Source organism: Xenopus tropicalis, chromosome 1 (genome assembly GCF_000004195.4).
Source record: "Xenopus tropicalis strain Nigerian chromosome 1, UCB_Xtro_10.0, whole genome shotgun sequence".
Classification (NCBI taxonomy): domain Eukaryota; kingdom Metazoa; phylum Chordata; class Amphibia; order Anura; family Pipidae; genus Xenopus; species Xenopus tropicalis.
This window is the reverse complement of record NC_030677.2, coordinates 113,652,426-113,674,310: the sequence shown is the minus strand read 5'-3', so window position 1 is coordinate 113,674,310 and position 21,885 is coordinate 113,652,426. Positions and strand designations below refer to the sequence as shown.

Here is a 21,885-nt window from a genome sequence, read left to right as displayed (position 1 = left end):
TTTTTTTTATTTTGGTTGAACATCAGCTAGAGGGTCAAAGGTTGCATATCCCTGAAATAATTACCTTATGTATATTTGGAGTAATATGTGCTTCTGCCAACAATTTTTTTCTCATAAATGTCCTACAGTAAAACATACCCTGCAGCATGGAAGCTTTTCATATTCATCTGCTTTACACAATTCAAATCCCCCCAAAACAAAAAAATAATAAGAATAAAATATTGAATTGTATCAGATTTGCCTGCTGTTGACTACTAGCATCCCCCAAGAGTGTTGGCAATGCATTCTTAGGAGGATGCTGGATCAGCTAGTAGGACATATTTCTGTAAGTAGGAGCTAGTGACATTCTCTATTTTTGTCACAAAAATTGTTGTTTTACACTACTGGATTGTGTGTGCACATAATGCCTCATCTCCCAATTCCACTCATTATCCAGGTGCCACACAATGTGCATATCTGGCATATTTTGTGTTCAGATTGTGTAAACCCAAGGGAAGCTGATTCCCTCCAACCCCCCACTGCTTACACGCAGAGCTGCTATTTCCCTGCCGGAGATGACTGAAAAGAATTTGCTTCCTCTCCCTCCTCCATCACTCCTCGAAGCTAGGAAACTGAATATATAATATACATATATCTTCGTGTTGTCTATGCATACATACTGGCTTTTTGGCATCTGATTTCTGAAAAGTGTAACACTATAAGAATGATGCTTTCTCAGAGGTCTTAAAAAATATCAGGAATTTAGCATCACAACAGATACTAACCTGCAGCAAGCAAACCAGATACATTAGCTCAGAGAGACAAGAATGGGTACACAGTTTTTGAAAACAAAGTTTTTCAATGGCCAATATTCTTTGGCTCTTCAATGAGACCTTCCCCACATTGGTAAAGAATGCTTCTGTGCGATGACTGAACATCTAAAATGCCCAGTGAATTAGTTTTTAGTAAACTTAAGGTATGGTGATGCAAATAACAGAGAGACCCCTTATCTGGAAAACCGCTGGTCCCGAGCATTCTGGATAACAGGTCCCTGTTCATATATTTGTATAAGAAGATCACTGCTGAGGACAAAAGTGATGATGCAGTAAAATTAGGTATTAAAGAAGTGTCCAGTTGTACAAACAAAGAAAGCTAATATTATGTGATGGGGGAAAAATTATATATGTATGGGAGTAGGAATTTATCATTCCTTTGCTGTTAGGAATGGTAGTTAGGCTTCTTTGGGTTTCAGTGATAAGGAGAGGTACTTTGTATCAAGAACCAGAAGACCCTGGGGTAAAAGATATACCTCACTGAAAGTCAGAACTCCCTGTGAACAGGGACTAGCTAGCAGTGTGTTAGATTCTATGTGCATCTGCCTTCTAGGAGTGATGGACTGGTTACTATTGGCTCCACTGCACCCCAGGTGGGATCTGTCAATGTAGAGTCAAGTGGGGATTTTTTTGCACTTTCTTTTGCAACATGCTTTCAGCTTTGTAAATGAGCCCTAATATGATGTGTACCAATTACATTCTTAGCATTCGGGTGCTAAATTGAAGTGTACAATTTTAGCCACTGCAAAAAAGGCACACAGCAAATGTATACAACATCAGGATGGCTGATCTGGTATGAATAACATTTGGAGCTTCTAGATAGTGACAGTGTGACAGTGTAATGAAGACAGGGACAAATTACTGTCTTGTAACAATGAATAGCAGCAACATAATGCAAAAACAGTAATGCATTCATGCAAATACAGTAGCAACATTATGAGAATAACATTATGCATATGATTCATCCAGTTAACAAAACATAAGTAGGCCGATTTACGAACATGAGTGCTAAATTGTAACAGTGCAGTTACCCACAGCAACCAATCACATCATTGATTGTTTTTAATTTTTGAGGTTGAGATTGCCAATGAACAGATCTTTGCCTGGTTTGGCCACCCAGGTGATGGACCAAATCAGTCAGATCGGGTCATTTGGTCACTAAGACAAAGACAGGATCATAATGGGGGCCTATGAAGACTCATTGGTAGAGGGCCATGCCAAGATCCCACCATAATTTTACACCTTGCCAGGACACTTTTCTTTTTGGTACCAGAAATATTTGCTGACTGATTATTTCTGGTCTTCCTCTGGGCAAATGCAATGCATTTTGGGGGCTTTCATTCTGTGCATATAATGCTATAATGCTCTATTTATTATATAGTAAATACAGAAAGTGAGCTACAGGAGGCAACATTACAATTCAGACTTAATTGGTTTAATCTGCTTGTTATCAGATGAAGATTCATTTAGGTCTACCCCAGAAAACTATAAGATTTCTGTTAGTAAAAGATTTGACTTACTATCGTGGCCCTTTCTTAGTAATATACTGGAGGGTCCAAGCATGGACTTAAGGCCCATATAAGTTGGAAAGTCATATCTGAAAAACTATTATCTGGAATACCTTGAATTCTAAACATTGTGTATAATAGATCCTCCACTAAAATTACATCAAAGCTGAGGATCTGATGTGTTTCCTATAGATTGAAAAATAACGACAGGCATGCCCTCTGCCCTTTCTATTTTATTAAGCCATTAAACTGCTACCAGGACTGATTATATCTCAGGGTTACAGATTTGAAATGTACCACAAATAAGCATGTTTATGGACAGTATAACACAAATTCTGATGTATTGACTAGCCAATAGAATGGAATTGAAATAGAATCTTTTCTATTGGCAAGGAGCCAGGCCTTGTAAAAAAATCACTCCAGGGCTAAGGCACTATAAATTTGACTCAAAATGGAAGACCATGGCCTTTAAGGGGTAGATCTAATTAATGATTATAGCACCTGCTACACAATTATCCATCTATGTATAGGCTATTGAAGGACAGAGGAAGAAAAAAATACCATATTTCATAGATTCAGTAACATGCATGAGATTTAAATAGCATTGTAGCCATGCCTGCTTTATATATTCCTGAATGTTAAACCACAGATTTTAAAAATATACCAGTGAAAGCTTGTTGATTAAATATCTCTAGCTGACAAATAATAGCCCATGGTGCTCTAAAATGACAAATGGGCAAATTTGACTAGAATGACAAATTTAGCATTAATGACAAATTTGATTGAATGATGGTGAAAAAGAAAAATAACAGATTTTCTTATGCAAGTGACATATATATAGCAGCCATAGAGTGATTACACACATATACTCTCAGTTTAACCTTTACAGATTAGCAATGTAGCTAGAAGTTTTGCCGATGTTATAAGGGATAGATGCTTTATTAAAATAACATTCCATCATTAACTTTTGTTTAGATAATAACCATTGGATGAACTATCCATTTTCCTGGAAACAGATGCCAACATAAGCGCAACCTTTCTTTTCCTGGATAGAATTATATATAATTAATGAACCTGAACATGCATTCACTTAAACAACCAGTAATTTTGTTCCCAGACATGGCAGGGTAGGCTGTGGATAATCATGCCTTGGTATGGAAGACCAATATCAAAGAAATTAACTTAAGCAGCCTTCATAAAACCACCTGACCTCATCCACATGCAACTATAACTGTTGAAGCATTTGAAATATATAGTGCAGAACTAGAAATAGTACATTTTATGAACTGATAGGGTGTATTGGCAATAATATGTAAGAAGAAATTACAGTTTTTTTTGTTACAGTGCTGGAAAAGGAAGTGAGAGGAATAATGAGAGGTAGAGACACTTTCAATGTCAGGTCGGAGAGGCAATATACCGTATATCTCTCTCTATAACAGTAATGATCCAGGCCTACAAATTTGCGCACAGGGGGGTCACCATCTTGGATTTTGTTAGGAGTGTCAGTGACTCTCACATGCTCATTGTGGTCTAAGCAGCTGTTAAAAAACAAAGCTTAGGGGTTGTCACAAATTATCAAGCAGCATATGAGGTTTAAAAATATTACTAACGCCTCATTTTTTGTAAAAATTATTTTTTAGGCAAACTGAGCGTTGTTAATCTTTCTTTAGAATATAAAGTGTATCTGTTGTATAAGCTGATGCTACAGGTCCGATAAATTAAATTCTGATGCAAATTGTATTAGTTCCACAACTGCCATGTAATGAGAATCTGAATTAATTTCAGGCTTGTATTGTGACCTTTCTATATATACTGTATATTGTGAGTTGGTCCCTAAACTCAGGTAACTGACAGCAGAGCCAAATGAGCAACCTTGGGATTATTTCTGTTAACAATTTTTGTAGATGTATTCAGTATTGATATTAAGCATTCATGTATTGTAAATTTATTCATAATGTATGCATTTTTGTCACTTACAGTTTGTCCTTGAATACTATGTATTTGTATTTAAAAATGTAATACAAATTCAAAGGACTAAAAAAATAGAACAAAGCATGTGCAGTGAATCAGTTTAAAAAATCTGGAGCTTGGGCTGGTACAGAAGCCTAAAACATTATGTGCAGCATTTATACCCTTCTTCTTTGTTAAGCTTTAGTTCTCCTTTAAAGGATAGGGCGTATTTAAGGCTTCAATAGCCCTTTGTGGACGCAGTACATCAGCTTTAATCAGTCTAGTGCAGATTCAAGAAAGTAAATCTCTGAGGTGTTGCTAGGGGTTACTGCTGTGAGTTAAATCTACCTGTTGTTAGCAAAAGGGCCCATTTGTTTTTATTGCATGATCAGAAAAGAGCTGCTTGGTGTGTTGTTTTTACTAAGGTGCCAGGCTTCTCCCATGGGATTTGTTTTTCTCCAATATTCAGACAGACTGTGATTTTAGTTTTGCTCATGTGTCCTGTCAAAGAGGAGAATTATTTTGCACTAATTTGTTTACTGACCTTGTACATATTTGTATTTGTTGATCACATTCCCTTGTCTGCCCCTTGATGTTGTTGCAGATGCCCTGCTAAGCCTGTACTCACAGCAGTAGCCATTTAGCTATTGGCTTCTGAAAACAATAGTCTCATGAGTAAATATTCCATTTATTTTGCAAACAGAACATACTTTTCTCTATTTTATTGTATTTGGAACATGCATTCAAAGCATAGGAATACAGCAGAAAGGGAAATGTCTTCTGTTTCTTATTTTGTAAAAAAATTTCTAGTTTCTTTATGGCACAATAAATAACAGGGTTTATCTAAAGGGGAAAAAAGGATGTTTCCTTTCATGAATATAGTAGCTTATGATAAAAAGCAGTCAAAAGAAAAACTTAAATTGCAAAGAATAGATTAATTCCGTGGTCCAAAACCATGGCTCTTATTGGTCACCTCGTAAGAACTTTTTTCATACTTGTGTTGCTCCCCAACTGTTTTTATATCTAAATGTTGCCCATGGGTAAAAAAAAGGTTGGGGACCCCTGGATTAATTTGACCATACCCATTTCTTGCCAACATTACATTTTTTCTATGATCCTCTGTTTCCTTTATTTCTTCTTCTTTTCTTACCTCCTCTGCTCCTCACTACATTTCTTCACTGGTCTCCCTGCATGTTCCACTCACCCACTCTCTTTAAGATATAACTCAGCTGTTACCTTCTGGAGCACTAAAACATTATTTTGCCTAGTCCTGTGCTTAAGGGCAAATGCCCATACCTAGTGCACTCTTACCTTCCAATTTGTGCCTGTATGTTACCCAACCACTTAGATTGTAAGCTCTACAGGGCAGGGACCTCCTTCCTACTGTGTCTCTTGCCACATGGCACTTATTACCTGTGTATTTATACTTATTTATTGTATTTATTATAACACTTGTCCTCCCTGTGTGTAATTCTGTATTTTGTAAGATTGTACAGCGCTGCGTACCCTTGTGGCGCTTTATAAATAAAGTTATACATACATACATACATACATACCTTGTCTCTCTCTGAACTCGATGTTGATGGCAAGAGGATGGTGAAGTTAAGAGGCAGGGAAGTGATATCAAGGGGCAGGAATTGAATAGATTTATAGGCAGGGATTGGGTAGATCCAGACAGAAGATATTGAACTGGGCGGCCCCAGGAAAACCTGGGCTGTCTGGTTCAAAACAGGACAGTGGCAGCTGTAATGTCAAACTTGCCACTCTGTTGCTCTTGTGAACTGCAACTTCTTGTAATTTCTGGTGAATATACTCAGTATTTGGATGTATTATTAGATCAGGTATGATCCAGGTAGGCACTGTACCCATAATTGGATCTGGATATATACAAATATATAAAATATAATATATATATATATATATATATATAATGAATCCAAACTCATTTACTTATTTTCAAAGTAAAGAAAAAAAAGACCTATCTGTCAACAGAAGTCTATTACTTTCATTAGTCCAGTGCTTACATAACTGTAAGGGTTCAGACTTGGCTTAACGGAACACTAAGGGGCACATTCATTAAAGTGCAAATCAGAATCACTAAATCCGATAATTTCTGATGATTGCAAAAGTCACGAAAATTCAGTTCGTTTGAATACGAAGATTTCATACTTTTGATCCGAAATTTTCGTATTAAAACTATCGTTTACGATTGCCAATCCGAAAGTCACGGAATTATCGTATCCGAAGGATCGTAAACGGCGGTAAAACCTTTCTGACTTCAGTGCATGATTTTGGAAGCCTCCCATAGGGCTCAATGGCACTCTGCAGCTCCAACCTGGCCCAAGGAAAGTCACGATACTAAAGCTTGAACAAATCTGAAACTTTCGTACTCTTTGCGACAAATAAGATTTTGTCATACAAATACGAAAAAGTCACGCAAATTAACAAAAATATAATAGAAAATAGAGCTGGGAGGTATGACCAAAAATTTATATCACGGTATTTTTCAAAATTATATCGGTGTCACGGTATTTGACGGTATTTTTTTTTCCATGCATGATTAGGTGTTAACCCCATTTCCTAATAAATTAGAGAATAATTACTGCATTATTGAAAATCAGAGTCAGGCAAGCGAAGGATCGGCAACAGAAAGTCGTAAGGTAAATCAGGCAGGCTTAGTTTCCCAGGCAAGGCCGCAGACAACATAGCACAGGAGGAGGCGTTTGATAGCTTTAAATACCCCCCACGCATGCGCAGAACCGGCGCCGTCAGTGCATCGCGGACGTGCACGCTTTGACATGTACGTACGCTTTGACGCACGCACACCTGGACGCGCGTGCGCAACGTCCCGCGGACAACGGGAAGCACGCACACACGCAAGGAGGCGCGCGAGACCGGCCCGCACGGGTGAGTACCCTGACACCCCGGTATTGCGGTATCTGAAAAATGAATATAGTTTTAAGAAAAAACACCGGTATTCGGTATTAAACGGTATATCGCCCAGCCCTAATAGAAAATATGCAAACATTGTAAACTTTAGAAAAAATGTGAATTTTTTGTAATCGGACCTGTCGTACTTTAATGAATGTGCCCCTAAGGGACCTATTTAAAACAAATACCACACATCACCAGGCAGCAATGTGTAAAATATGGTGTACTTATAAAGCTGTGCAATGATTTTCAGCAATCGTGTGTCGCTGTGTAAAAATCTGGTGTAAACAGTAGCAGCAGTTTGAAAAGGCCAAGGGAAAATACATCAGTTATCCATCGATTTTTTTTCCAATGGTGCTGTACAAGATAAACAGTTCACCTGGCTGCATGTGAGAGGACAAAGGCAAAAAATTTTATGTAATTAAATATTTTACTGAAACTAGATCCCCTTCCAGTAATGTGCCTGAGGGTCCTGCCTCTAGGCCTAACTCTGGTCCTGCATATTGCAACTGGATGTCATTTTCATTTACCAAGGACATTGCGCGCTGATATCGGACAACCCGAATTGAAAATCTGCCAACACATCTCTGGCTTCCCTAGACAAGTGTAATGGAAGGTGCTAGAGAGGTAAAGTGTGGAGCCTTAATGTTTAGCTTTGTGGATTTTTCTCATCTCGTTTTGTATCAGTAATATATCCTACTAAAAACTATGGCATTGTTAGTAAGTCCCACTGGCTTGCTAGGACTTTTGAGGATCTCAAGTAAAGACAATGCCAGATTTATCCACTGCATATCTTTTTCTGTATCTTGGGGATATGAGAGCAGACATTATAAATAAAAATAATAAGCAATTCTTGCTGAAGGTCTCCTAGGGCAGCTGCATAATTGGATGAAATCTCGTTACTGTGTGTGGGCAGTAATGTGATTAAGAGCTTGTTCTGCAGACAGTGTGACACTCACTCAGATATATAGTTAGCCATGGATGTCTCTCTTATGCTTAACTCCTTCAGGTCAGATAGAAAAAAACTATTTAATTGCATGATGGCAATATAAGTATTCAGCAGCCTTTTCTCCCCATTTTTTCCCAATACTCAGTTGCACACTAAACCCCATCCATCAGTCCTTCCTGCCTCCCACTTAGAAATGAGCACTGCTGCGCCTATTGACAGCGTAATAGAGCTCTCTGCACTAGAAGAGATGAAACTCTGATTTAAGTTTTCAGGAGTGGCTTTTTGCTGCCCCTTGTTAACCTTTCTCAACTTGCCTCATGGCAGCAGCCATGTTACCTGTATGTATTTTTTATAAGGTGATTTTACATTCTTGTTACTTTATATGCTGGGGTTTAACAAACAGTTATTGGCCTTGTTGCCCAGTGAGCTATCTATAATTCTGGGCCACAAACAGAGTATGCTCCCCTATTGTAATGCCCTGGTTAATAGCTTATCTCTTAGTCCTGAGTTACTGTTATAAAATCTACAAACATTTTACAATTATTTGTTGCTATAAGCTGTTATTAAAGCTTTGTACGTGGCCTTATTTGGGAGATAATATTTTGTGTTATAGTTAGACTTTTTCTGCAGAGCATTTTTAATATGTTATTTCCAAATGTTACCACTGGGTGGTGCTAGGTGATTGGGAAAACTTTTAAATTACTGCAGGGAGCCTCTAAACTTCAGTTAACAACATACGAAGTATATGTATGTCCCACAAAAAAAAAGCTTTAAACCCACGGGGCCAGCCTTGGGCCAGTTGGACCTATTGGGCCCCAATAGGGCCCTGCACCCACGGGGGTCCTTACCAGGGGGAATAAGCAGGGTTGGATTTCCAAACTGGCCGCCCCGAGGCCACCCCCGGTCGCATGCCCCCCAAGGAGTGCGCATGCACGAACAGCGGGGGGGGGCAAACTTTCATACGGAGGAGTGGGGAGAAGTCCCCATTGAGAACAAAAATTCCCCCAGGTTTCTGCCGCCCTAGGCCCGGGCCTTTGTGGCCTCTCCACAAATCCGGGCCTGGGAATAAGCACAAAAAGCTGTCTAGCTCACCCCCAACAACAATTGACGATAATGCTGCTATGTGTTCTGGGACATTAAACACATAGTGGTCACTGCATTCATACTGCTACAAGGAAGCAAATAAAGCATGCAAAAAAGCTATCAGGCAAGCTAAAATAGAAATGGAAAGGGATATTGCAGCTTAGAGTAAAAAAAATCCAAAATTATTTTTTAATTATGTGAATAGTAAAAAAATGAAGCAAGAAGGGGTGGGACCTAATTATCACGGGGGGGTAAGTTGGTTGATGAGAATGTGGAAAAAGCTGAAATTTTGAACTCTTATTTTTCATCTGTCTATACATCTGAGGAGCCAGCTAATGAAGGCTTCCCTTTTAATATGCCCAGTTCTAGTAATTTAGCTACTGGCGCATGGGTCACTCGGGAGAAAATTCAAAAGAGACTTGAACATGTAAAGGTAAACAAAGGTCCAGGGCCAGATGGGATTCATCCCAGGGTATTAAATGAGCTGAGCGCTGTGATTGCCAAACCTCTTCACTTAATTTTTCAGGATTTGTTGAGGTCTGGCATGGTGCCGAGAGATTGGCGGATTGCTAATGTGGTGCCGTTATTTAAAAAGGGATCCCGTTCTCAGCCTGAAAACTATAGGCCTGTTAGTCTGACATCAGTAGTAGGAAAACTTTTGGAAGGGGTAATAAGGGATAGGATACTTGAATACATTGCAGTTCACAATACTATTAGTTTGTGCCAGCATGGTTTTATGCATTACAGATCTTGCCAGACTAATTTAGTCGCCTTTTATGAGGAGGTGAGTAGGAACCTCGATGCTGGAATGGCAGTTGATGTCATCTACTTAGATTTTGCTAAAGCGTTTGATACAGTACCTCACAGAAGGTTAATAATCAAATTAAGGAATATTGGCCTAGAACATAATATTTGTAATTGGATAGAGAACTGGCTGAAGGATAGAGTACAAAGAGTGGTGGTTAGTGGAGTACCGCAGGGGTCAGTCCTTGGTCCTTTGCTTTTTAACTTGTTTATTAATGACCTGGAGGTGGGCATAGACAGTACTGTTTCTATTTTTGCTGATGACACTAAATTGTGCAAACCTATAAGTTCCATGCAGGATGCTGCCGCTTTGCAGAGATTTGACAAAATTGGGAAACTGGGCAGCAAACTGGAAAATGAGGTTCAATGTTGATAAGTGCAAAGTTATGCATTTTGGTAGAAATAATATAAACGCGAACTATCTACTGAATGGTAGTGTGTTGGGGGTATCCTTAATGGAGAAGGATCTAGGGGTTTTTGTTGATAACAAGTTGTCTAATGCCAGGCAGTGTCATTCTGTGGCTACTAAAGCAAATACAGTGCTGTCTTGTATAAAAAGGGCATTGACTCGAGGGATGAGAACATAATTTTATCTCTTTATAGGTCCCTGGTAAGGCCTCACCTTGAGTATGTGGTGCAGTTTTGGGCTCCAGTCCTTAAGAAGGATATAAATGAGCTGGAGAGAGTGCAGAGACTGCAACTAAACTGGTTAAGGGGATGGAAGATTTAAACTATGAGGTTAGACTGTCAAGGTTGGGGTTGTTTTCTCTGGAAAAGAGGCGCTTGCGAGGGGACATGATTACTCTGTACAAGTACATTAGAGGGGATTATAGGCAGGTAGGGGATGTTCTTTTTTCCCATAACAATCAACGCACCAGAGGTCACCCCTATAGATTAGAGGAACAGAGCTTCCATTTGAAGCAGCGTATGTGGTTTTTCACGGTGAGGGCAGTGAGGTTGAGGAATGCCCTTCCTAGTGATGTGGTAATGGCAGATTCTGTTAATGCCTTTAAGAGGGGCCTAGATGAGTTCTTGAACAATTAGAATATCCAAGGCTATTGTGATACTAATATCTCCAGTTAGTATTAGTGGTTGTATTTATAGTTTATGTATGTGAGTGTATAGATTGGTAGGTGTGGGTTGTGTGTGCTGGGTTTACTTGGATGGGTTGAACTTGATGGACTCTGATCTTTTTTCAACCCTATGTAACTATGTAACGTCAGGGTATGCACTGTCCTTCACAGTTTATAGTGTGCTGAGGGGCTAATAATCACTGTCTCACACTGTATATAGTATGCTTGGCATGTCAGGGCCAGTGCTTGGGTGTCACATTGTGCCATGAAATGTTGGGGGCCAATGGAACAAGAATTTGAACACATTTCTGGAGGTTTTGGGGTGTTGTTTTATGTGTTATTACAGTTTTTCTAATGAAGGTGACAAATCTCCCTCCTTGCGGACGACTGATCTCCCTGAAATGCCATCCCACCAGCTAAAATGTAAATCGCCGGTGGGATGGCATATGCGGCACTGTGATTTGCCGAAATTACCGAAGTTGCCTTGAGAGGAAACTTCGGGGATTTCGGCGCCTCGTATGCCATCCCACCGGCAATTTACATTCTAGCTACATGGGTCGATAAGCTGCCGAATCGGTTTAAGGGACCGATTTTGGCAGCTACAATCAGCCTGTGTATGGCCACCTTAGGGCCTAGATGCCTGGGAAATTACTGATAGCAGTACCATGAGGTGACTGCACATAAGTCATAAACTGGAATAAAGGCATGAACAAGAAATATATCTGCTTGTATAAATAACCCAAGGGCTAGGGGTAGATAATACCTACCAACAATGCTTTCACAGGGCTGGATGGAGTAGGGTTAATGCAGAATGTATTTTATGCTGTTAAAGGAGAAGGTAAGTAATTTACTGCCAATAGATTTTCCACATTAGTGCCACATAGAACACTGTATTTATTCAGTGGGAAGCTTTACTATACCTGAGTAAAGAGCCCTAGAAGCTCCCTCATGGTAAAGTATGGTAAGCTGAAAAGGACATTTTTTAAGGCAAGCCCAATTTAAGCAATAAGAAACCACTAGGTGGTGCAATAAAACAATGCTGGAGGCATAACAATGGTATTTAAACAGAAACTCCTCCATCTTATTGGACTGTCTCCCCTAGTTCCACACTTCAGTATTGAAGATTATGATCAGAGATGAGTAAAAGGTTTGGACAGTTTAGAAAATTCAACCACAATTTCTCCTTTGTGGAGCCTGGGAATAATTTGGTATAACTAAAAGTGACATTGTGTAAATGAGCAATTACATAGCCCTCCCATCCCAGCAAAACCTCCTGCTTTGCAAAGCAAAATGGACAGTGGGCCTTTGTTTAGAGATGCTGTTTCAGGGAAACTTTAAACTTCAGGAATGTTGGCTAAACTCGTACAAGAAGGCAATAACCTATTTGGGGGAAAAATAGGGAATTAGAGTAGAGGAGAGAAGCAGGAGGATGAGGTGGAATACATTTTTAATAGCATGTAAGCATAGTTTCAGTGCAGGGTCAGGTTCTAATTTTAAGGTCCCACAGTTAGCCAGACCTAGACATAGCAGGTTTGCATAATATACAGAATCAGATGATGAGCATGAGCAGCTCTTCCAGAGCATCAACAAAGACTGCAATTAGGTATAAAGGTTGGGAAGCCTGTGAGGAGGTGAAATATATTTTATTTGAAATGTAATTAATAAGGCAATATGCAGTTAGGTTAGCAGGTGGCACCAACCCTTTATAGGCCTATATAAAGAAGTTCAGGAGCTATAGACTTCCTCTTTGGCCTGATAACATCTGGCAGACTGCAAAGCCAGACAAGGTGGGAGACTGCACCCTGCTAGGACTTGGCGAGTGAGGAGGTCAGTATCAGGAAGCTGTGCTCAGTAAGGGCAGCCTGTAGCCCCAATGAGGAGTTAGTGATCTGAGATCAAGTTCTGGGCAATTGTGCGCCAGTTAGGGATTGGAGTGTTTAAGTGTAGGTTAGTGAGTACAGCTCAGGAGAGACTCATGCACTGCATGCTGGACATGTCATGAAGAGTGGAACAGTTTAATTGGGAGAGGAGTCACAGCTAATGACCCTCTACTAGTGCAATTTCACATAACAGTGGCACTAGAGGCTTCTAAAGAGGGAACATTGTGTGTGAAGATGCAAGATGATCCTCTGGAAAAGTGTTTATTATATTTTGCATAACTGATTATACTGAAAATGTTGGGCCAGCAGTTCTCCTGTGCTGTACCTTGCTATCCGTGTGAGAAGCTATTCAATAAAGTCAGCCTCTGTTCATCACATCACTTTGTGAAATGCCTGCTTCTTGCAGCAAAGGCCTATTTCCTGTAATGAGAGTCTACCAGTCACAGGTAGTACCATTACAAGCCACTCAGCTGAAAAGTCCTCATTCTGAACTTATTTCAGATTGGATACAATCATTTCTTAAGATCGCAAATATTATGAATATGCTTACGATAAAATTGTATTAGTCACGATAATATCATATTGGCGATCCGAAAGTCACAAAATTTTCATACTGAACAATCGTAAAATGCAGGAAAACCTTTCTGACTTTGATCCTTCTGTGCATGATTTTGGAAGCCTCCCATAGGACTCAATGGCACTCTGCAGCTCCAACCTGGCCCAAGGAAAGTCTCCCATAGGGCTCAATGGCACTCTGCAGCTCCAACCTGGCCCAAGGAAAGTCTCCCATAGGGCTCAATGGCACTCTGCAGCTCCAACCTGGCCCAAGGAAAGTCACCACACCGAAGCTTTAATGAATCTGAAACTTTCGTACTTTGCGCGACAATACGATTTTGTTGTACAAATTTTGTCGCAAAGTACGAAAAAAGTTGTGAAAGCGACGAAAAAGTTGCGGAAAATACTCTCGGAGCGTTTGAATGAACGCTCGGAGCGTTCGTGGATTAGTAAATCTCCCCCTTAGTCTGGGTATTTTGATACATTTTTAAAACTGCTTGTTGTTTAGTTGTTATTTACATTGCAAATCGTAAAAAACATTTTTGTTGAAATTAGAGGAGCTGTACCTTTAAGAAACAGAAAAGGGTTCTTCATTACATAAAAATAACACCATTCTCTGCCAGGGAACGTTGCGTTGCCAGATTCCTTTAAAGTGATAATGATGTTCCTATAATTGAGAAGATTGTATGAATCGAGAGCCAGTTCTGTCAGTCACACTGGACTGGGGAAAAGAAAATCCTTTTGTAAAACTGAGTTCAAATATAGACAGACCCACAGTGTACAGAATAATCGTCCCAGCCCAGCTTGACTGACACAGCACAATCATATCAATTATAGGAATGTGTCAGTATCAACTTCACTCAGAAGACATAGGTATCAGATTAGAGGGGTATCCAAAGCTAAAATATCTCTTCTAAATAGAGACAGCATGCTGTTCCAGGGATCATCTCCAGTCGAGCAGGTATTTTTTCCATTCTTTGCTTAAAATTGTTAACAGCTAACGGTAAATTTTTTTTATTCTTGTTCTGGATTGAATTCTCAAAGGATTTTGTGATGGGCTGAAATGGATACTGTTTGTCCCATCCTAGCTTTCACTGCTACATTCCTGAATTATTATATTTTTATAGATTTTAGATGTTTGGTTTATTAGTGGCTAAACGGTTGCCCTGACTGTCATTTGTTAGTGATTGGCAACTATCCTAGATATTTGGGTTTATTTACTGCCTACTAACATCTAGCAGCTGTTTAGCTGAAAGGGGTAGTTTACCTTCAAATTAACTCTTAATGTGTTGTAGAACGTCCAATTCTTAGGAACTTTTCAATTAGTCTTTATTTTTTATAGTTTATAGTTTTTGAATTATTTCTCTTCTTCTTCTGATTCCTTCAAGCTTTCTTATAGGGGTCACTGACCCCAGCAGCTAATAAACAAATGCTCTGAGAGGCTACATTTGTATTGCTATTGTCATTTGTTATCACTAATCTTTCTACTCAGGACCTCTTTTATTTATATACCAGGTTCTCATTTAAACCACTCCCAGTTGCTATGATAATGTGGATCTTAGCAACCAGATAGCTGCTGAAATTCCAAACTGAATAGTTGCCAATCAAAAAGTTAATAATTAAAAAACCACAAATAAAAAATAAAGACCATTTGGAAACTGTTTCCAAGTATCGCTGTCTACATGATACTAAAAGCTAATTTAAAGGTGAACAACCCCTTTAAACTGCATTTTACAATTGAAAGGTTACTTGCTTTTGTGATATCACTTCTAAAATGAGTGTTTTCACCCACTGTGGTCATTTGCCCAATTCTTGGTGCTAGTAGTGTACGGTGCAGCAATCTTACCTCTTAGTTATACTTACCATATATTGGTACTGGTATGGGATCTGTTACCCGGAAACCTGTTATACAGAAAACTCTGCATTACAGGAAGGCTATCTCACATAGACTCCATTTTAATCAACTAATTCAGATTTTTAGAAATGGATACATTTTTCTGTGTACTAAAAAAACAGTACCTAGTACTTGATCCCAACTACAATATAATGAATCCTTACTGGAGGCGAAATCTAAATTATGGAAAGATTCCTTATCTGGAAAAACCCAGGTCCCGAGCATTCTGGATTATAGATCCCATACATATACATGTGAAGTTCTAAAATGGTTGGGTTTGGGACATTATTATATATGGGTGAATGCGCTGGCAGTCATCAGTGAAAACCACAGCAATTTGGAGTAGAACTGAAGCTGGAAACTTGCAGGTTGGACATCAAGGCGCCCTACTACTAAAGCAAAACAGAAGAGCAAAGTACATTTTAACAGAATGATGAAATCAGTTTATAACCCATATTTCTGAATAGAATAACACTGTGAAGAAAAGTGAGATTCCATGTCACCACATTCCTCCAATTATAAAGCGGAAAACCTTCTATCCTCTCCAGATTCCTTTAGTTAAGTCTTGGCAGTAATGTGCACTCTGTGTGTGTATGAAGTGAATGTGTATTTTGTATTAACCAGATAAGTTTCTGGAATTGCCTTATTGCAATAGGATTTTCTTAGCAAATGACAGTTCTAAATGAGAAGCAATTGAAACAGGATAATACAAGGATTTTTTGTTCTCTGAATAAAGCTTCAACTATTAGTTACATAAACAGTAGCTTACTAAGTAAGGTTAAAAAAGACACAAGTTCATGAAGTTTAACCCGAGCCAAAACCTGATCAAGGAAAGAAATACAAAGTGCTACCTTGTTTTGTTTTTGGTCTAGGTGTATGACTTCAGATTTTTTTAACACAAATCCTCATCCTTCTAGAAGCATTTTTGCTAGGAGGCAAGATAAGAATGTATACACAGGCAGTAGTCTTTAAGTGGTGGTAAAAAGCTGCTTGTAGGACAAGTTACCTGCCTTTCCATGGAGCCTAAGGAACTTCAAGAACTTAACATCATCAAGGACTGACTGTTCTAGTTAGGAAAATTCAACTAGATGTTTCCTGTTTCTGTTCTCATTCTCAGCTGTCCTCCATAATGCCCATGTGTATCAATTATACACAAATGGTAGAATTCAGTCTATTATATGAATTAAATTAAAAAGTCTACAGAGACTATAAATTTAGAGAACTAATTTGGTATTTCCATGTTTTCTAGTAAACAGGAAGCTGAAGCACTGGAGGCTGATTTACTAGATGATTATCGATTTGGAAAGCAGCAACTACTGGAGATTCTTGGACATAGCTGTGCAATGGCAGTCACAAAGGTAAAAACTGGCCCCTATAATTGTTGCATTATTAATCACATTATGCTACATGAAGTCTCCTCACAACTGTAGTTGGCCTTTTCAATAAATATGTCAACTTGGCTAGCTTTGGTTTTCTGTACTAGTGCATGATAAGCAATGCAGATATAATATAGAAGTGACATGTTACTATAACTGGGGACAAAAATTAATTAATGTTCTTGTTTTTAGTTCCACATGAAAATTTAGGTGGAGTAAGCATGTGACCTGTAAGGAATCTGTCTGGAAAATTGATGGTTATGAATATGTCCAGTGTAAGCAGCTGCACATCTGTTATGTCTTTCCTTTGACTATAAACATAGTTATCTTCAGTCTGATATCAGCTCAGAAACATGTACATAAATAGATGCAGCACTAGGTAAATGTATAGAAGCAAAGCTTTACAGATAGACATGAGCAGATTCCACGGTCAATGCCTTGCCCAATCTCTTACAGAGTGATCATTTCCATGCATGAAACCAGGTGCCTGGGCTGGCTTTCATGAAAAGACATGATGCAATGAATACTGCTTACAAAAAGTTAATGCTTTAATCATGCGACTCACTTTCATTGCCAGACTTCAGTGCTTATAATCACAGTGCTAATCTCCAGTACTTAGTGTGGGAAGTGAAAAGTCAATCCTTATGTAATATTAACACTAATACTCAATGTGAGCCCTCAGTCTACCATTTTTGGCTAACCCTTAAATGTCTTAGGATTATGTTACTTTCATCGTCTTTGAATGTAAATTCCAATACCTGTGCAACTGCTTAATTATAACACACTCTATACCTTTACTCTCTCCGGAACCAAAGGTGTAACCTGTCAGGCTTAGCATACTGTCAAATAGCAGGAATATTATTCTTTAGTCTAAAGCAAATGGACTTTCTTAGTTTTCTGAGCAGCTTTTTCAGTTCAACTAAAATGTTGCCAAATACTCAAAAAGTCCAGTTGCTTTATACCTAATTCTACTGGGGACTGTATATTGTGAGCTGGATGAATGTAAATCTTCATAGCAATAATATTCTTTTTTTTAAAGTGGTTTTGCACTGCGTAATGTATATAAATCAGATTACTTGTGGAAGTGATGGCATCCATGCTGGACTGCAGAGTCATAAGATTCAGATAACAAATAAGCTATTTGTTAACAAAATGGTTTTAGTACATGATTTTTTATGTGTGTAAATATTTTTTGCCACTCATTTATGACAGCAAGTACACTTGAGTTCCCCACAATTGCACCTCCATATAGTTGCACTCCACACCACTCAGTGTCTAATCGGGTGCTGCTGCGCACGGGGGGAATCTTGGAACTATTGTCACCTCTTTACTTGTCCAGCATTAATAGGCGCAACACATGCCAGACGGACTTCCGCACTATTGCGACAAGCATATTATCCCCTAGCAACTCTGTGAATAATATTGCACTTTGAATAAAAAACATGGCAACTTTGCTTTAAATTGGACTTTGCTCACTGCACTTGTGGATGTAAATGAGTCCTCAATAGTATCAGTCTGTATTAATATATATAACATATGGTTGCCTCCATGAATCCTGGTCCTATGTCTGAGATCACAGCATCTATTGCCCTTACCTAGTATTAAAGCACCAAAACCTTTGTATTTTTGTCTGTATTTTTGTTGATGATACTAAATTGTGTAAAACTATACATTTCATTCAGAACAATTTTCAGAGAGATTTGACTAAATTGAGCAGCAAACTGGCAAATGAGGTTCATGCACTTGGATAGTAATAATATAAATGCAAGTTATACAATAAATGGTGCTGTGTTGGTGGTATCCTTAATTGAGATGTTTCTGGGGATTTTGTGGCTAATAAGCTCGGGTAAGGCCTCACCTTGAGTATGCAGTGCAGTGAGAGAGTGCAGAGACACGCAACTAACCTGGTAATGATGGAAGATTTAAACTATGAGGTTAAGGTTGGGGTTGTTTTCTCTGGAAAAAAGGCTCTAGTAAGGGGTCATGATTACTCTGTACAAGTACATTAGAGGGGATTATAGGCAGGTAGGGGATGTTCCTTTTTCCCCATACAAGTGACCAACGCACCAGAGGTTTTAGATTACAGGAACGGAGCTTCCATTTGAAGCAGCGTAGGTGGTTTTTCATGGTGAGGGCAGTGAGGTTGTGGAAGGCCCTTCCTAGTGATGTTGGAAGGCAGATTCTGTTAATGCCTTTAAGAGGGGCTTGGATAAGTTCTTGGACAAGCATAATATCCAAGGCTATTGTGATACCAAAGTCTACAGTTAGTATTGATATTGGTATATATGGTTTATACAGGTAAGCTATAGATAGGTCAGTATAAGCATGTGAATATATGTGCAGTGGAGGTTGGACTTGATAGATTTTTGTCTGTTTTTTCAAACCATGTTGTCTATACAATCCTGCACACAACCTGGCACACAAAAGGTATAGACATACAGTATTTATTTTTGTTCCATAAAATATTTACTATTTGTTATACAACCACTTCTGGTTTACATGCCCTCTGTGAAAACTTAAAGAAGCCATACACGGGCCGAATGAGTATACTCTCTCACCCATCAGTGCATGGGGTAACGGACAGAGAGTGTATGAGGGGATGTGTCGCATATTGATGGAATTCATACTTTCATTCAGTTACACTACTTGCATATTTATGCACAATCCTTGCACTTCCATATAGTTGCATTTAGCACCAACAGCAATCAATTTGCAAAAAACATGAATATGCATTTGGTTTATTTTTTGATGCATTAGCAAAATTGTGGAAGGCTTTCCATTCATCTTCAGTGATGCTGGAATTCTGTGGAAAATGTTACATTGTGGGAAAAATATGGCAATATGCTCCTTCTAATTGCTCTTTACACAAGGCAGTGTGTTTGTAAATAAGACTTCTAGCTCTTCTAGCACATGAAAATGAAGGTCAGGTATTTTGGGAAGATACAAAAGTTTGCCTTTTTCTGTAGCATTTCTCAGCTGCAAGAGAACAGCACCCCAAGCTCTGATACTTTCTGGATGATACAATATTGATGGTTTAAATGTTGTACATTATAAAGAAGCATCTCCTGTATAATAGTTATGTTTTCTTTAAAAATGTCTAACCTTTTTAAAAGGAAAGTACATTTATTGCAGTCATTTATTTTTCTAGTGGGACTTTGTGCACTAAAAGCTTCTATTTGTATGTTATCATTGCCAGCAAAGCGAAACATCAATGAAAATTTGAATGACTGCAGTAGAAAAAAAATACATTTTAATTTTCAATAGGGAACTTATAAACATAAGCATATTGTACTAACTGAGGAACATGCCAGAAATGTGTCATTTCCAAGCTAAAGGGCATAATGTAAACACAGTACCCTTAAATCCTCAGTAGCTGTAAGTAATGGATGCCTTTAAGGAAGGCCTCCATTAGTGCCTAAGTGCTATGGTGTAGCACATTTAGAAATAGTTATCCCATCTTATACTTTGTGTATTCTGAGCTGGCATTCCTTTGCTTTCTTATTTCTAAAAATATGAAATTGTAAAGTACTATGCATTTGGCTTTATTGCATTTAAGATATTCTCTCTCTCTCTCTGAATAAAAGCATAAGGGGGTTTGTGATAATAGAAAATACAATAAAAAGGAAAAGAGAACAGAAACTCCTGAACTATAGGCGCTACACCCAGATTAAAACACACCTACGATTACAGTTAACCACACATGGTTAATCATGGACTACATAGTTAATCCGTTATGCCTTGCCTTGTCTGGGTGAAGCTCCAGGGGTTTGTGTTGTCTTTTCCTTTTTTCATCTTTTGCTTATTACCCCTGGGAGGCTCCCACCCTATTTGGCTTGATCTGTTACAAGGCTTAGCATACATTGAGTGCATCAGGATCTTGGGTGATGCTTATCAATATGTAATAGAAAAAAGAACTGTTAGCACACATTTAAATTAGGTTGCTTGAAAGTCCTTATGGGTCAGAAGATGACTAGGTATAGAAGTGCAAGAGCACTCTGAGGTCATATTGACTACTAGGCAACAGGCACAAAAACATGTTGCAAACAGATGCCACTGCCCCATGCCCAACATATTCTGCTCCACCCCCACTTTTACACTAGCAGAGAAATGGAAAAATAACAATTTCCTTACATAATTTATAAACAGATTCACAGGAGGAAGAATAAGCCAGTCACAAGTACAGTATGCCCCACAGCTGTTAAAAGCTATTTGGAATTCTGGTAGTTGTAGCTTAATAGCAGCTAAAGATTTTTTGAGTAATGGGACCCAGCAGAGAGATTTTTTTCTAACCTGGGTATTGGCACTGCAAGGACAGGACTGCACACAATTTGTTAAACTCTGGTTGAGTGCAAACTTGCATAAATAACGTAAGCATAGAGAGAGACATTGGCCTATGATACAGGGCACAGAGAGTGGATTTTGGCATCAAAATGCATATTCATGCATTTCAGCACCAAAATACATTCCATTACTGGCATCCAACCTGACACAGTGACTTCGAGTGCAGTCAGGCTTAGGCTGTTTCAGCCCCATGTGGCATTATCCTAATGGAACACTGGCTCTTTTCAGACTGTGCTTTTCAGCTAGCTGAAAAAAATTAGAAATCAGTCCCTGCACCCTTCCGTTGGACTGAAAGAAAAATATCTAAAAGCACCAGCCTTTCTTTGTAGAGTTTCAAGTTAGAAGGGAAGGTGAGAGACAGAAGGGAAGATTTAGGGTGTGCTTTAGTTGACTCAAATAAACTAGTTGATATATGTCCTGTACAGTATCAGGAGGAATGTTAGAGACTGTCAAACCAAGAATGCCACCATGTAAATGTTAGATTTGGATTAAAAGCTATAAAAACTGGCGAAAGCTATCAAAAGAAGAGAAAATTGTTAATCAACTGATTATACCTAAGGTAAAGTTGTGCTTCCCTTGTCTAGGAAGCTGAGGAGAGTAAGCAGTGATGCAGAATCTCTGCACATGTACTAAAGAGGAGCACTTATTTCTAACCCACACATACGTATGCTCACAATACAGTGAGCCTCTCTTCTAATCTTCTTCAAAATAAATGACAATTACATATTC

At 38.7% G+C, this 21,885-nt stretch overlaps 1 protein-coding gene across 2 annotated transcripts in view; it reads left to right on the top strand.

The window, feature by feature from the left end:
• yjefn3 (YjeF N-terminal domain containing 3) overlaps window positions 1-21,885 on the top strand; it is a 39,125-nt gene that overhangs the window by 8,011 nt on the left and 9,229 nt on the right. The window contains exons 1-2 of one of the 2 annotated variants that reach the window (XM_031890279.1): window positions 14,333-14,506; window positions 16,689-16,797. In XM_031890279.1, the coding sequence (XP_031746139.1) occupies window positions 16,783-16,797 (15 nt within the window). In that variant the 5' untranslated portion in view covers window positions 14,333-14,506; window positions 16,689-16,782. Of the gene's footprint in view, window positions 1-14,332; window positions 14,507-16,688; window positions 16,798-21,885 lie in introns of those variants that run through there. The other variant, XM_004911021.4, reaches the window with a different exon arrangement.